Raw genomic sequence first — 17,196 nt, forward strand, 5'->3', positions numbered from 1 at the left:
TTCGTGAAGCAATCCCATACGATCGAGAGAACAAAAAGTAATGAAATCCGATCGAAGTTAATTGTTTGCGCAACATTGAGAGGGAGAAATTCAGAAGAAACCGGGGGGTGGAACGGACAATTTTTTCGGCCAAAAAGCGAAAAATGTCAAGTTTTTTCCCGGGCACCCCGAGTCTCGAGATCCCGTAACTTGAGCCCGAGGAGAGGACCAGTTCGCGGATTTAAATTTAAACGTCGTGAACTACGGCAGACCGGATAAACGATGTCTTCTGAACGTCCGAGCCCGGGAGCAGGTTCGACCGTTGGCAAAGGCATATGATAGTGTTAACCTGCCAGGATATCGTCGACGGTAATATGGTGGGGAAGGAGGTTCGCGAACGGTATAAGAGTGGGCCAGCATGTGGAGGCGTCGGCAGTCACACTGACTTACCTTTGAGTTAAACCCGCGACAATATCCAAGGGACGTGTGTTAGGTGAGTAGTAACCACTGCAGACATCCCTTAATCCTGGTGTTCAGACGAAACATTGACAAAGAACTCGCGAACGGTCCGATCAAGTGTTTCCCTACCAGTTTGGTCATCGTCGAACTTCATCCCGCCGCAGCTGTAACCTCCGATTAGTTTTTATAATTAATTTTAAATAATCACATCCTTGAGAATAATTCACAAGTTTTCCTTGCTCTCTAACCGATGGACGTCGAATTAAAAAAAAAAAAAAAAAAAAATCTCATACCACATTACGTGTACAGATGTATTCTTATCTAGCTTCCAACAAGAACGGTAGAGCTTTTTATATGAAAAAAAAAATGAGTGCACATATTTTACACGGTATTAGATCAAACTTCTATCAATATGAAAGACGACGTGACAGTGAAACTATGAAATGGGTGATTAAAATAACATGATGAGCGATACCAAGAGAAAAAGCAGTGCGATTCATCAGTGCATATATGTGCTACGATTGCTTACAGCCGGAGAGATACAAAGGATTTTTCGTAAATTTATGCTATTTATCATTTTCAATGTATTAGTCAGATTTTGTTTGTCTCGTGCGAAGTAGAAGCAAAATCAGCTGTATAATTTACACGTACATTACGTATTTTGGAAAAACAATAATAATAATAATAGCTATTGACGTAATTACTAATCATATTTAATCATTGAGAATGGGCATCGAATTCAGTAGGTCGCCTTCGTTTTATATCTGTGAATTTCTAATCGATCACGTGTTACGGTTTGAGTGGTGAAATGTAGATTTATTTATTTTATTCATTTAATTTTTTTTGTTCAAATTGTTTGAGCTAAGCAGATATAATTTCTTAAACGTATACGTAAGCGGCGTTGGACCGGTTTTTTTCATAAGAAAGTCTAGCCCCTTTCTTTCATGTAGTTACAGGCGTGATCTTTGGCTCGGATCTATCCGTAACAAAATAATTCATTATCCCACACCTCACAATCAGACGCTGTATGCGAAGCAAAGTATCACAGAGGCGAAGATCCGGTTTCGGACAATTCTTGGTTCACGTATTTTTTTTTTATTTTTTTTTTCGTGTTTGCTTGTATTTTCGTTTCCGTTCATCTTCTTCTCCGAGTTATTTAACACCTGCGTATTCGTCCGCGATATATATAACAGTATGTACGTTTCAATTCGCGTTAATGATGCTAAAATACTTTCGGTAAAAGTGGTCGGATGTTATATGGATATAATGTATATAATACATGTGCACATATTCATGAACAACGAATTACGAAGGTCCTACTCCGATAAAGCTATAAAATGTTCTCTGCAACAACAGTCGACAGCACTAGAAATTTTTGTCTCATTGCCGTGTTGATCGTAGAGGGTTCGAACAAATCGAACTCCAAAGGTTCAACACCCTGAGTAATTATATTCGTTTTTATTTCCTGTTCGTTTTACATTTTTTTTTTTTTGTTTGTCCAGAGTCCCCAAGATGAAAGGGACCACAATTTTGCTGCTTGCAGCAGCGACGTTCGTCGCCTATGCTTCTGCGCTACCCTACTCTAAGATTCCCGATGCGCTGAACTACAAAAAATCCTCTTCAAATTCGAACTCCAACTCCTACAGTCAGTCGAATCAGAATGATGCTGATATAAGCGGAGCGTACGGTGGCCAAACTTTTTCCGGAAGTAAATCCTCCGGGTACAGCACATCCGGCGGTAGCCACAGTCAAAGCTCAAGCTTCTCTTCCGGTACGTTCAATGGAAATCTTCCCACCGGTCTTATCGGAGGAATTGGACTCGGAGGTGTGGCTCAAAATCCCGTCAGCTACACGCAAGAAAACTTATCTTTCGGGAATCCTGGTACCGCTGGTCTAGGACTTGGCGATAATGGATCCGGTGCTGCTTTGGAGTCCGGTTCTTCCGGTTCTTCTTATGGCAACGAGGCCGCGTTAGAAGGCCATTCCGCAGGTCCCGATCAACAGGTTGTCGGAGTACAACAGAGTTACGGATCATCCGGTGATTACGGTAACGTGGGAAGTGGATCATCTGGGATCGGATCAAACGTTGCCCTCGGTCAAGCAGGCGGCAATTCGGCGTCGGATAACGGAGCTAGCAGCTCCTATGGATTGGCCGGTAAGCCACACGGTGGCTGTAACTCGAATGGTTGTTCTTTGTCCGGGGATTTCGATCTAACCAAAGGTTCGGGGGGTGCATACGCTTCTAACAATCACGGTGCCCAAGTTGGCATTAACATTGATCGAGGAAATCCATTCATTAATCAAGGGCAAGATGGTTCCGGTTACATTTCATCCGGTTCATCGATCGGACAATCGGTCGGTTCTGGATTCAATCAGGGAGTTTCATCTGGTTCTGGTGTGGCAATTGCCGCGTCGAGAAATCCATTTTTGAGTGGAGGATACGCGAGCAGTAATGCTGGTTCTACTAGCGTCGCTAGTGCCGCATCAATCGCTTCGTCTAGTGCTGGATCGACAGCGACCGGTTCTTACGTATCTTCATCTTCATTGGGTGCCTTCACCGGTGCCGGAAATCCATTCCTGCAACCAGGCTCTGAACCTGATAAAAAAATTCATGGATCTGGACAAGTACCAATTCCCACAACCGGGTATAACGTTCCTCAGGGTTTTGGTATCAACAAAGTTCCCGTTAGTTCCGGAAATCCCTTCCTACAACCGGGATCTGGATCCGCTGTTCTCATTCCATCCATAACGCAATTTCCCACTCAAACCATCGGTCAATTCCCCCCTCAATCCACCGGTCAATTCCCCGCTCAATCCACCGGTCAATTTCCCGATCAATCCACCGGTCAATTTCCCGCTCAATCCACCGGTCAATTTCCCGATCAATCCACCGGTCAATTTCCCGCTCAATCCACCGGTCAATTCCCCGCTCAATCCACCGGTCAATTTCCCGATCAATCCACCGGTCAATTCCCCTCTCAGTCCAACACCCCCGGTGGTACATTCACCCCACAACAACCATCCCCTGGGAACCCATTCTTTAAACCAAGTTCGGAATCAAAATTCAACACTGGCAATACCGGATCAATAGGTTCTTCCGGATCTGCGAACCACGATGGTTTTACAGTCAGCTGCAGCGGTCAGGGAAAAATTTGCGTGGTCAAGGATCTTTGCGTAAACGGCATCGTTAAGAAGAGCGGACAAGAATATCAGCAAGTTGGAACTGGGGTGAGTCAATACTTAAAATTCCTTAAAAATTAAAAATAAAACTCTGGTCATTCACGGACAGAATATTCCATTTGATTGCGAGTTAATGGCTTGCGTGATAATTGATAACTGTCGTTGGAAACCATCTAAAATTATTATGTCATCGACGCGGACGAACGATTCAGGCAAGCACGCTAGAACTCCTATGAGTCCCGAGTGATTCAGGTACAGCATACGTATGATAATGTACAGGTGCTACATCTCACGTTCCACCGTGTTACGTGTGATTATAGTGGCATGTCAAGTTTCACGTAGACTTAGCTCCTGGGAAATTTTCACGTCCAACTGCGCTTGGTCAGAGCTTGGAATTATCACTGCGTACGTGTCTGTGCGGTAGAAAGTGTTTTAGGTATATTTCGAGATGGATGCATCTGAATAATATCAAAATTTATAATGTTAACACGAGTTCATTAAAATCAAGGTCATACGATAACTTTCTCGAAGTTGGATTGGCGTAAGATTTGACGATTGAGGCAACGCGATTACATGCCAGCCCACTCCGTAATCTTTCTCTCGCAAAACTGAAACTTTGATAATAAACATTGAGATTTTCACGAATGAAGGTTAGAATAATGAAAACTAATGCTAACTGCATGTGTTAAATTAATCGCAATGCATATCTATATATTTCGAGTACAACGGTCATTTCTATTTATGAACAGTTAAATCACACCAAATATTCGAAAACACTTTCGCAGGGTCTATTAAGTAATAGTACGTCTTAAGTAGTTGTTTTTGAATACATTTGCGGGCTATTACTCAAAAAACAAAAAACCGACGTACAAAACAGCAAACAACCGTTGTTTGCGTACGCGAAATACTCTTGCCTCTCCATCCCCTCGAGCTAAAACTCATTATTTCAAACACGTCGCCGTGTATATCCCTTGGACTCCTCTCAAGCAGATACTAAGATTTCCATTAAGATGCGTAATAAGAAGACGTTGTGATTTTCATCAAGATGAATGCACAAGTTACGGTGTCAAAAATACATTCGGGTTCCGCTAATTAAATCTGGAAAAGAAATAATAACTTTTATTCCTTCGTATCGCCACAGATATGTTGAAGCATATCTACGGTATCGCGTTTCTCGTAATACGACGATGGAAATTCCTCGGTCTACGATTTGTATACGGATCGTGCAATTCGCGTAAAAAATTAATCGTTCGACCTTCATAGATAATTTTTTGTTCTCACCTCCGAATTAATATCTATGATGCGACAGCAGCTGTGGACGACTCGTTCGCGCGTTGGCCGGGTCTCGTCGCACCGTCAAAAAAGGATCGCAATGCAGACACCTTTGCGTACAGAAGCGATGTCATTCGCCGGTTTTACCCGACATTCCTCGTCCACCGGTGGCAACGTTACAACCTATATGAAGACATCATCTGATCTGTTATCCGCTATTTGAAATGTCCAGTAATGACGTCATTAATCGCGTATACTCATCCATTAAAAATTCACGATCAGATATTTCGCTATACATATAAAGGTCGCCCGATCAGTTCGAGATAATTGGTTGGGCGCAGTCCGTTAATTTCATTGCCTAATTTTGAAAGTTACCTTTTTTTACTTTTTATGTATTTTTTCTCGAGATATCGTCCTCCGGTCTCCCGTATTAACAAAGTCATGATTTCGGAATTTTAGGCGTGCGATTTAATGCGATAGATTAGCATATATTAAAGTCGATAGTCGACGCCCGCTCATTGAACCCTGGTGCAGAAGATCGTAAGTCCAAGCTCATCGGGTGATGTTCAATCTGGTGACGAACGCTCAGATTTTTTAGTTCAACTTCGATGTAATTTTCATTAATCGGTGATTAGCGTCAGTTGTATCGAAGTTATAAATGTATAATTCGACTTCTGAGACACATGGATCTTCATAATTATATCCATTTAATTTTCGACTTCATTTTTGTACAATATTTTCTCCACTGACTCAAGATGATCGTTGTAAAAAAGAAAAAAAAAACTCAATAAGATCGATTTTTGCAATTTGATGTCTTCTGATTATAGTCCATGCGCGATTGATATTATTTTTATGGGCCGATAATTGCTGCTTTCGTACCATATTTTTAGGAAATTAATATATAATCGCACCTCATGGCCTGCAGGCTAAATTTTTTACACATCGCGCCGGTTTGTGATTAGTTACGACAATCATTAATTACCAAATAATCTGCTGGTTGTATGGTAGCTAGACATAAACTTACAACTTGCCAACCGCGACTATTAGGCCCGGACTTTTTTCACGACGTTCATTAGTGACGGAATAGAAGAGAAAAAATCGAGAAAAAGAAGAGCCGAATTCATCGGAGAAGGAATTCAAGTCATAAGGCCACCTCGTTTACAACGCCATAGGGTCATAGGTCCGGTGATTGTACGTTTCTTTATTTATACGGTGTGTGATAGATCGGCGAAAGTGAAGTTATGTCACGCGCGTTAACCATCTTCGGATCAGGAAGGATTTCCCCCCTTTCCCCTCCATAACTGACCCACGTCTCGCGTACCTTGCCCCTTTTTTGGTTTTTTTTTTTTTCTTTTTTTTTTTTTTTTCCATCTCGCTCAACTCAACTCGAGGCGACGATCGACTCTTGCGAAGTACGGCGACTACCGCCGGGTGCGTAACATACGTGTTTTCGATATGATTTTTAATACGACGTTACACCCGAATGTTACGAAGGTTGGAAAACGCTGGATCGTGAGCAATAGATACCGTAGATGTGGTTGCGAACGTCCGATGGTCGGCCGGTCGATCATAAACGTTTCGCGCGTCGCGCGTTGCGATCGTCACGCGGAGAACGTCTTCGGCATCTTCGGGCGTCATTATGAAATAATCTTAAATTCCTCACGCCTGGCGCCTCCGACGCTATTGCGTAGGTATATACGTATACATAGAGATATTATATATCGCACAACTTTTACCGAGCATTCCGAAATTTGTATAACTTTTTACAACTTTCCATTGCGTAACCCTTATATATATGTATGCAGAAATATCATTGTATACATATAATACCCGATGTATATTAATATATGTATGATTTATACCCTAATTCATAAAATTTTAGCCAACGCCTGGAAATAACCGCGTTGATTTTATTTATTCACTGTGTCGATTCGGAGTTATCGAATATAACGCATGCCTCGTCGTTTTGTACATTTAACTCTTGAATTCGATTCGCGCCCCGCATTCGCACTTTCTGCTGGAAAGTAAACTTCTGCGTGGCCGTTGCACGCCTGTGGATGGAAAGACAAGAAATAAATGAATTCCGAAAAATAATATAAAACAACCCAGGTAAATTACTCAGTTATACAAGTCGCGTCTCCGGTTTCATTTGATGGCGCGATGCTGCAGCGGCAGCTGCGGTGCTTATGTGCGCCCACTTTACGCACTCGCAATCAGCTACACCCGTCCTGCGGATCCAGGATTGATCACGCTCATAAGCATACGGAAATACGCGTGGAAATATATCCTGATATAACGCGCATATTTTTTTCACGCAGCCGTTTACGATCATGGAAGTTTAGAGCTGTGATGCAGCTGCATCCGCGAATGCTTTCGGTGTAATCATTAATATCGCCGAAAAAATATATTTTTCGTCTAACGCCGGAATATTTCTCGCATTCGTTCGTACGATGACGATGTTCCGGTAGCAATGGTTGAATACTCTTGGTCGTCAATCGCTCGAATAAGGAAAGGTTGGAATTTTTGTCACATCGTACGCCGGATAGAATATATCATTTTATTGGAAACGAGAACCGATTATTCCTCATCGGTTACGAGTCATACGACTCTCCCTCTCTGTCTCTGTAAAAGAATTTTCGCATCGGTTCGGCATCACCATGAGCTTTACCGTACGATGACGGGAACGTACGCGATGTATTCTGTAGAAGATTGTAAATACTACTACGTCACGATCGTGGAGGCAGCTGATTCTCCCTCTCGAGTATCACCTTTGCGTTAAGATCGGCTAACATTTGTGACGCGTCGATAAGGTAATCGTTACGTCGTCGTCACGACCCCGCGTCGTAACTCACCGCAGTAGGTGTACAAGAGTACACGAATAACTATATATATTTGTACACGTAAACGTTCGTTCAATTCATCACGTCACGCGGGTATTAACCAGCGAGAGATCGACGTGACCCCAATCGAGTCATGAGTTAATTTGTCGTAATTACTCGAGGTATCATTTATCCATCGATCCGATGATCCACGATAAAATCGGACGAATACGATACGTCCTTTTCTTTTATATTCGTTTTTAATGTGATGAACACAATCTCTGGCGTCTGTAGTGGCACGTATATATAGGCAACGTCATTAGTTCCATTATATTTTCAATAACATATTAATATCGATGTACGTACGGGGGATTCTTTGGACGGCATCGCTCGACAACGAATAATGGTTCGTTGTGCCCCGGGGGTCCGTCTTGCCCCTTCTCTCCCTTATACGAGATACATACGTGTCCCAATCGATTTGCTTGCGACGATACAATGAAAACACTTTTGAGATATTCATAAACAAATTACATGCGACTAGGTACAACCTAATGCCTGAATAATTCATTAAAATAAGATGGCCGAATTTGATAGGATACGTACAGCGTCAGTGGTCAATCGGTTGTACGCGGATCGAGTGTAATATTTTTTGCATAATAAAATAATACATCTTGCACGCGGTCGAAAAGAGGAGACTGATTGACGCGAAGAAACAAGAGGGAACACAGAACCTCAAATTTCAATACGACGGAATTTCACTGCGAGAATATTGCAAAATTCATACGTTGCTTACCCAGTTGAGTGGCATAATTTTTCAACTTTTTTAAAAGTTCATTTGTATTGAATTCCATCGCTAAACTATTGGAGATTTATGATAGGAAATTTTACCTTGGAAAGACCGAGGAAATATTACGAGATATATTATTGACTATCGCCTGATACATCTCTTTTTTTTTCTCTTCTCACAATATACTACTGTCGCGTACGCAGATCGATATTCGATCGTCCGCGCGTTTGAAATCTTTAACCTGAATCTTATACGATTGAAGAACGATAATGATGGTTTCGAATGTTTAAGATCAATGTTCATCACCGTGTTCGAGTAAACAAATTCTCGAATGATTATTCAACGTATTCGTAGACTTGAAGCTCGTCAATTAATATAATCACACGTTTGACGCGTGATTAACCAACGCCCGATCATTGAAATTCCATGATCTGCTCAAATTTTGAAAGAAATGTTTTCGAACGTCTGTCGATACGATAATATTGAAAGGTCTTTTTCGCAGTTCAGTGTAAATTGACGACGAAATATATATCGCTCGATTCGCTCTGGTCTCTAACGTATGAAGATAAATGTCAACAAATTTCTCTTACGCATACGTGCATATTATACCTAGTCTCCCGCATATCTCATCGCGATTATGCGTAGTTATAAATATCATCCAATTATGGGATTGGTATGTTAAAAAGTTTTACGTAACTATATGTGTAACAATATTATTTAATTTTGACTTCGGTCGCTATCCCGCATTGGTTAAACTGCACACGCTCCAAAGTTTTTCTCAAGAGAAAAAAAGAGAGAAATTCTTGACTCTCCCTGGATCACCTTGTGTCGGTTCATCGCACTTGAGGTCGCTCAACAGCCTTCGATAATTTATTTATTAATTTTCCCCACCGAATACCAACATGTGCCGGCGGTAGCTGACTTGCGAAACTTGTATCAGATCTTCGGCCTTTCTCGTTAAAAAGTTAAGACACTTATTCACGATCATAACCGGAGCCATGCGACCGCTAGTACCAAGAGATCAGGGATCCGATCATAATAGGGGAGAGTGGCGCGAGACGGACCCCGCGGCAAAACGGACGGATTCTTCGTTTTCAGGAGCAAATGCTCCCGCGAAAGTGCGAACCCAGAGCCCAGCAGCTGCTGCTGCGGCTTTTCTTGACTCCTGCTATTTACTTTTCTCCTCTTACTACTCGTTAGTAATTTTGTTATCTTTTTGGTTGTTTTTTTTCCCCTCCATCTTCTCGATACAGATGTACCTAAAATCCAAGTGTTGTTCTTTTTTTTTCCGGTTCCGTTCACGTGTTGCACTTTCACTCATCGGTCAATGCTTTTTTCATTCACTTTTTGACGCCTTCCGTTTCTCAAATTACCTTTAACGAGTCGATCGATCCGGGTTTATCATATTGTAATACAGCTGTCTGCAGAAGAAATCACGATAAACATCAGATTTTATCGATAGGAAATAATGACGGTAAATTTTTAATCCTTCATTGCTGCGAGCGTGATCGAACGTTTAAAATAAAAGCCTTCCACATCTAACGGGTGACAGCCGCTGACTTGACTGCTTAATTCACATCTGACTGACAACGACACGTGGTCCGTAGCAACTATGTATCGGAACATACGTACGTGTGCATGCTATATCAACCTGCACATGCGAGTTGACTAATCACGCTGCAAAATGCAGCGAGTACGGTACCAGGAATTAATTTATTCTCGAGTGTGTGTATCTTCCCATTGCCTGCGGCCGAGCGTTTTGAAAAAAAATCTCTTTCCGTCGATTTATCTGTCTGTTTGCTTATTACCGCCATCGCGTTAATTACATCTTCATCGGGAAAAACTGCGGTGATTTCACGATAGGTATATTCATATGTGAATGCAGGGACTTCAACTCGAGATACCTGCAGTCGAGGATTTTTTTTCAAGCTTTTTCGTCGACACAGTATGGGATCTTTCCACTTTGGCTTCATCTGTATATTACAAATGTGCCAACTCAATTCCACCATGTTTATAGGACACAGGTTTAGTTTATTCGCTGCGCGAATTAACCGAGATTATGGTGAATCGGAATTCTCGTTATCGCCAGGTTAGCAGAACTTCTTGGGATTCTAATTTGACAATTTCTATTTACGTTTATTCATATATTTTTCAAATGACGTGTACCACCGTAAATTTGAATATTCAAATTAATAAATGGCAATGAGGGCAGCATCGTCAAAACCAGTAGAGCATGATATCGTGCGGGCTAAAGTCATTCGGTCTCATATTTATTATTAAAAAACCGAAGCCTCTGATTCCCTGCTGCGAATTATCAACGAGTTGAAGAAATATTATTGTCACTATTACCATCATCTGACACATATTCACCTTTGATGATTGGTAAGAACTCAGGTGTAGGAATACCTCACTGAATATCAAGATTTCACCAATTATGTTTAGTCGATAATACCAGGTATTATAGATCAAACATGTTTTATTATCATGGTAGGTAGAACTAGTTATGATCTTCGATCTCATTATCGTCATAAGTTAAGTCATCATTAAAAGTAACGGAGAATTGATAGATTTAAATACCGTAACTCCAAAGATAGTTTATTTCGATTAAGCGTAAAGATCGATGATATATCGGCAACCGATCATCTTTTTGTCGGCTTGATTTCTTTAAGTAGACCAAAGAAGTTTGATTTCTTCCTGGAGCTTGGTTTTGAATTCTCGATTTTTAATTTATCAAAAATCTTGTACGGTTCAATCAATATCGAAGCTGTTGCATTTATTTCGACATATTGGCGACTTCAAACTGTAATTTGCATCACATGGACTTTCGAATATCACGCGTTACGTGGAACTTCTTAATTTTTAGTGCTTATTAATGACGTGGTATTTAAATCTAACGGACTTCTGATGTCTCCATTTTTCATTTGCCGTGTCGAAAGAAAGAGTTGAGGGAACATAAAGATAAATAGAGATGGAGAGAAAGAACGAGAGCACCACTAAACAATCTTTGCTCTAAATCTGAAACAATTTTTTTTTCTTATCCCTTTTCAATACAGTCGTTATAACGGTAGTGAAATCAGCATCGATGTATACTTTTAAAGTCATTAATTTCCAGCGGCCAAATATTCAATGGTTGACGAGCAAATTTAGATTTAGATCTTTGCTCTATGAATAATGATGAAAATATCGTTGATAAATACAATGAAATTAGTTGAAAAAAAAACAACGCCCACCAAGTACAAACTTCAGAATTAGAAGAAGTAGGAGGATTTAGTGGTACTTGATAGTAAATCTCGTTTCGAACCAATTGGTCAGTTAAAAACTTTATTCATACGGAATGCAAGGATTATTATTATCCCTCGTAGTATACGTATATAAGTACATCCTTGACCGTGCGGTACTGTGCGAGCGATAATCCTATTCCAATCGTTTATACTATGTATTGAAGATATTCAAAGCCATAGATTGTTCCCACATGGTCAGACTCGTCCTCGAATTCTCGAGGCAGGTGTTTAATAATTCGTAACCTGCGCGTAGCGTAGATACGATTATCTCTTGCCGATTGAGCTTTCAACCGCAGCAAAGTGAAGACTGCTGAATTGCAGACAAGTTTCAGGGCATTGACTCGTATGAGTAGAATTGAAAGAAAATCGTGGATGATTTCATGTGAGCGGCAAGTAATTTTTTTTCTACAATTAGAAACTTGTAATGATCCGAAAACTTTATTGTTTCATTACTCGAGCACAAGCACTTATATTTTTACTGAACTATGTGATAATCACTAAACGCATTGGTATCACAAGTCCATAGGCGTATAATGAACAAAATTGTATGCAAAAGATGGTACAGATCGTTCGGTGCTCAGAATGAGTCATTGATTGAGATTTGCGTGGGATATTCGGATCCCAAGAGAAGTGGGCACTTGAGTGTTGAAGAGACTGTTTTTTTCTTTTGGTCACCGAGTTATTTATGTAGTTGGTATACAATCACGTAATACGCTATATCTTTACAAACCAAATCTGCTTGACTGACCTTATCCGGGGCACTCACTACTGTGTACCAAAGACGTGGGCGTTGTCAGTTACTACTACTATAGGTCATACAAGAGAGCCCGGGGAACTTGAATCGATGTCGTTACTGAATAATCAATTATTTTCACAGGCAATAGAAATTATTCCAGGATTGTCGATGGTAACGTGTTTCTCCTTTTTATGTAATTGCAGATCCAAGAGTGCAAGGTTGGTCTCGAAGTATGTTGCACACTGGGAGGTTCTTCTGGTTCAAATTACCAAGCAGGTAAGGCATGAAAAAGTTAGAAGATACGTATGCAAAGTGTAAAGTCGTTGAAAAAATTTTATAGCATTATTTCCGCGTTGTGATTAGATTGACATCGTTTTTTTCTTCACCAGATCATTCCGGTTATGGATCAGCTAGTTCCAACGCTAATTCTGAGGCATCCGGTCAAGCCAGTTCAGGTTCATATGGCAGCGTCATCTTGACTTCGCCCACTTCATCGATTAAGGGACGCGATACCAACGTCAAACAGTCAGGCAATACCAACGACGGTGGTCTTTTTGGCTCGTCCATTAACGACTCTGGGGAAGACCTTAATGCTGGCGATTCCGTTTACGCTGGATCTTCAGGGCCATCGGGCCCAGAGACCGGCTCTGCATCGAACGGATATCTTCCTCCGTACGGAAGCCAACCAAGCAGCAACGTACCCGCATTCTCAAAACCACCAGAAGAAGACAAAACCCGTGAGTTTCATGTCTCAGGGTTATTCCACGACCAATTAATGCTGGAAACTTATCTAAATTAATTTGTACCCATCTAATTTTATTCTTCAGCTGGATCAAGCGGAGTAGTCACTAGTGTCGATCTGCCACCACCACCACCCCCAAGGCAACCTTTCGTTCCTGCGCCAGTTACAATCCAAGTTGGATGTGCCGCTGCTCTGCTTTGCGTCGAAGAACAGTACTGTACCCTTGAAGGAGTTATCAGCCCCGTACCAGTTGGTCTGACTAGCCAACAGATCGAAAGAAGAGCCCCTCTCAGCGTGAGTTCGAACTTTTATATTTTATCCTTCGGTTTAGCAGCGGATTTACGCAAACTGTAAGTTTTTTTTATTCACTTGGCATCGCTTCAATATCGTTCGCGATTGTGCTTCACAGACATGCAGGAATCCGGAGAATGGTATTGTCGGCAAATGCTGCCGTGACCCGAACTACGTCGACCCTTGGCCAACGGGTAATCTTCCCGCAAATTACTCAGGCGGTTTCGATGAACAGGGTTTTCCAACATATCTTAACATCGGCAAAACCAAGCCCCCCAAGAAACAGATCCCTCCAACTAAGGGTGGCATTCGCCAGCCCAGTCAGGTGGATACGAAATTGGACACGAAAAATGTAGCTGGACCAAAGCAATTCGAAATCTTCAGTTCTCTCTTTAATGGTCAGTTCCCGTTCCCGGGATCTGGTCAGACGCAGACTCAAACGGGAGGAGCAACTGACGAATCCAGCCCAGGTGTTTCGCAAGTCGGAGCTGATCCCCAAGCTGACGAGGATCAGACTAATGAAAATAAGCCCGATGGTGGCACCCCTCCTGGCCTAGGGTTCTTTCCATGGCAATTACCTGAATTCAATTTTCCTCAACCCGGTCTACCTCAACTTGGTCTACCAGACTTCAGTAATCTAGGATTCGTGCCTATGCTGCCAGGGGCATCGAAGCCAGAGAATGAGAAATCTCGTTACGACTCATCGGCAACCAATGAAAATCCTACTTTGATCGCTACGCACAAACCAGGCACTCAGTGCGGTTTGAGAAACAAAGTAAGTTCAGCAGGATGCGCTTAGACGGAAAACCGTAATTATAGTTTGATCGTTTCTCTGCATACATACATATATAATTTATCTACGATGTACGTAAACACACCCGCGCAAAAATTGATTGTTTTGAATCGTTGATTATCAGCCCGGATGAAGTTTTCTGCGATATCACACATGTCACAAAATACATACCGCCGTTTTATAATAAAGCTGAATAAAGTATTATACATATTCTCGATACAATTTACAGAGTTCAATTTCTTTGGAATTTTGAAAGCAAAAACCACACAGACGGCAAATTACCCTAATCACAATCACAGAAACCACAAACAAGATTGTGATTTTCAAATTCGTTAACGAAATTAACGTCACACTCATACACTTACAAATCAACTTACAATTAACATATTCTTTTATTGTTAGTTTCTTCTGTGGGATCAGGAAATGTAACTTCAACTTTTTTAATTTTCCGGAATGAAAACTTTTTCGCTTTCTCACAAAATTTGGAAATCGTGTCGATGAATACACTTGTGTAGCAGTGAATTTGGCACGCGAAACTGTTCACAGTCAGTGTCAGTTATTTCCAAACATCACACTATCTCTCATCTTCTCTATCTTATGCCATTTTCACCTCTCCAAAAAGGTTCAACGCCCAAGCGGTTTAGGCAGAGATGATGTAGCCTTTGGTGAAATCACATGGCAAGCGATGATTCTCTCAACCAAGGACCGCAAACTTCTCTGTTCCGGCGCAATCGTTGCTCCAAATGCGGTTTTGACGGCAGCTCACTGCGTTGCTGGGTGAGAATACATTTTTTTTTATTACCGTGATTTATTATTCTTAATTACTTTTCAATTACCATAATTAATTGTTGTTGCTACATATTATATGAGCGATTAACTTCAAGATATTAAACGATTACTGAAAGCTGCGTATCATTTCATCAAACGTAAATAAAAGATAAAAATCTCGTGCTTCGAAATGTTAGGAAATGACCGCTCGAATGTGTTCATTGGTCATGTTAAATTCGCAAATGATGTCTAAAAAAATCTTGGCACTCTAATAAATTGCGTACTGTACGCATCATCATAAATCGAAAAAAAACCATGGAGCATAATTTAGCAGCCACTTGCAAGGATTTCAATAAATTTCAGATCTAGTTTGTTAAACAATTTCAATCAGATCCGAATTGGCTTTTGAATTTTACATTCGTGGCTGTTAATATGAACGAAGCATATAATACATAATGGGCTAAGTCTTTAGCAACACTGAACAATTCTTGCAAACTCTTTGTAGATTTAAACCTGAAGATGTCTCGATTAAATCTGGGGAATGGAAATTGGGATATGAGCTTAAACATGAGGAGCCCCTTCCCTTCGAAATTGTTGAGGTAGCATACATCGCATCACACCCTGGCTACTACAGTGATTCTCCGAGCCACGATTTGGCAATACTTTTCCTGCAACATCCTTTGGCCTTAGACCAACACGTTGACGTTATTTGCTTGAGTGACATCCCTCAGCCAAAACCTGGAAGAAATTGCATCGCTACCGGATGGGGAAAGATCGTCCTCCAATGTGAGATTTCAATTTATATTTGCGCGTGTAAGATTAAATTTGACAATTCGAAAAATCTCTGACTGTATAACGATTGCATTTCTATATCTAGCGAATGTGGCTGGATCCTTAATGCACAGTATCAACGTTGATCTCCTACCCCAAGACGTATGCAGACGACGTCTAGCTGGTGCTGAATCCCAAATAGCAATTGACGACACCCTGACTTGCGTCAAAGCTCAACAGCAGAGAAACAACTTGTGTCAAGTTGACGTTGGGGGCCCACTGGCTTGCGATAGAGGAGATGGTCACTATGAACTCACCGGCGTCTATAGTCAAGATACCGGGTGTATACCTACGAACCAGGTGATTGGATCAAATCCTGATATATTACGAAATTGGATTTCATGTTTTACAAATGTCTACAGGCTTTAATAATGTCAAGCTACAATTTCTAAGCAATTTTTTGTTCACCACATTGCAGGTAGCAACGTTCGCATTGATTGATGTTGACTGGGTTAAGAGTCAGTTGGCATCTCCACCCCATTTACAACTGCCGTCTAGGAATCTTGAGGCTGAAATACCGAGAGAAGAATCTAGCAACGTTCAGTTGCATTATGAAAACCAAGTCAAGCAGCCAGCGCAAACATGCGATTGTCAAAAAAGCAACCTGCCCGCTGCAAACAATCAGTATCTTCCCCCCTTGTAAATTAGAGCTGGAGTCGACTGATTAACTTTTTTCTAATCACCTAAGTATATGTTACTTTTCTGCCACTGTGCGTATGTCATAGCACAATATTGCGGAGTGAAGTATGATTGAGGAACACGTAAAAATGCCATATAATATTATTTACGAGATTATTTACCAGTGCGGTATAAATGAATAAGTTGTTCCTCTCGTCTATCATACATCAACTTTTGAAGAGAGGAGATTTAACTTATCAAAATTTTTTACATGGCGGGACGCCCTTGTTACCTTATGACCATTTAATATAGATATCAAGCTATATACTGTTATATAGCAAAAAAATATCTAAGAATACATTTCCGAAACCCTAAGGTCTGATTTTTAATTTATATGATCATAACTATATAAGGATTAAATCTAGACATAGTTTAAATAAAATAGGAATACTTAAGATATACCGCGAGGCTCCTTATCTTTTGATGTAGAACTTGATAACTTATTATTAAAAGATTTGGACGCCGACGTAACGATCCATGGCATATCAAAATTTTGAATGTTTTTTTCATAAAAAAGAGATGATATCGAAAAATTCGCATTTTTGTGGTTGTTTATTATTTTCGGAACTCCCTCTCTTCC

General features: G+C 40.9%; 1 protein-coding gene and 1 long non-coding RNA gene across 6 annotated transcripts; one reads left to right on the forward strand and one right to left on the reverse strand.

The window, feature by feature from the left end:
• The first annotated feature begins 319 nt into the window (after positions 1-319).
• On the forward strand, positions 320-17,149 carry LOC105691397 (hornerin). 4 transcript variants are annotated; one of them, XM_012409844.3, is made up of 11 exons: positions 320-472; positions 1,941-2,659; positions 2,744-3,666; positions 12,717-12,789; positions 12,903-13,250; positions 13,341-13,549; positions 13,665-14,321; positions 14,962-15,116; positions 15,613-15,893; positions 15,985-16,238; positions 16,357-17,149. In XM_012409844.3, the coding sequence occupies exons 2-11, from the start codon at positions 1,951-1,953 to the stop codon at positions 16,579-16,581; spliced, it is 3,834 nt and encodes a 1,277-aa protein (XP_012265267.2). In that variant the 5' UTR covers positions 320-472; positions 1,941-1,950; the 3' UTR covers positions 16,582-17,149. The 4 variants fall into 4 exon arrangements, with proteins under 4 accessions (XP_012265267.2, XP_012265269.2, XP_012265270.2 ...); XM_012409846.3 differs by having other exon boundaries at positions 1,941-2,593; XM_012409847.3 differs by having other exon boundaries at positions 1,941-2,593; positions 3,530-3,666.
• LOC125501837 lies at positions 4,304-11,723 on the reverse strand. Of its 2 annotated transcripts, none has more exons than XR_007279582.1 (3): positions 9,870-11,723; positions 4,900-5,073; positions 4,304-4,716 (listed from the first exon to the last, which is right to left on the reverse strand). It is a non-coding gene; the product is annotated as an uncharacterized LOC125501837 (long non-coding RNA). The 2 variants fall into 2 exon arrangements; XR_007279583.1 differs by having other exon boundaries at positions 5,266-11,723.
• Positions 17,150-17,196: the final 47 nt, after the last annotated feature.

This window comes from Athalia rosae, chromosome 1 (assembly GCF_917208135.1).
Source record: "Athalia rosae chromosome 1, iyAthRosa1.1, whole genome shotgun sequence".
Taxonomy (NCBI): domain Eukaryota; kingdom Metazoa; phylum Arthropoda; class Insecta; order Hymenoptera; family Athaliidae; genus Athalia; species Athalia rosae.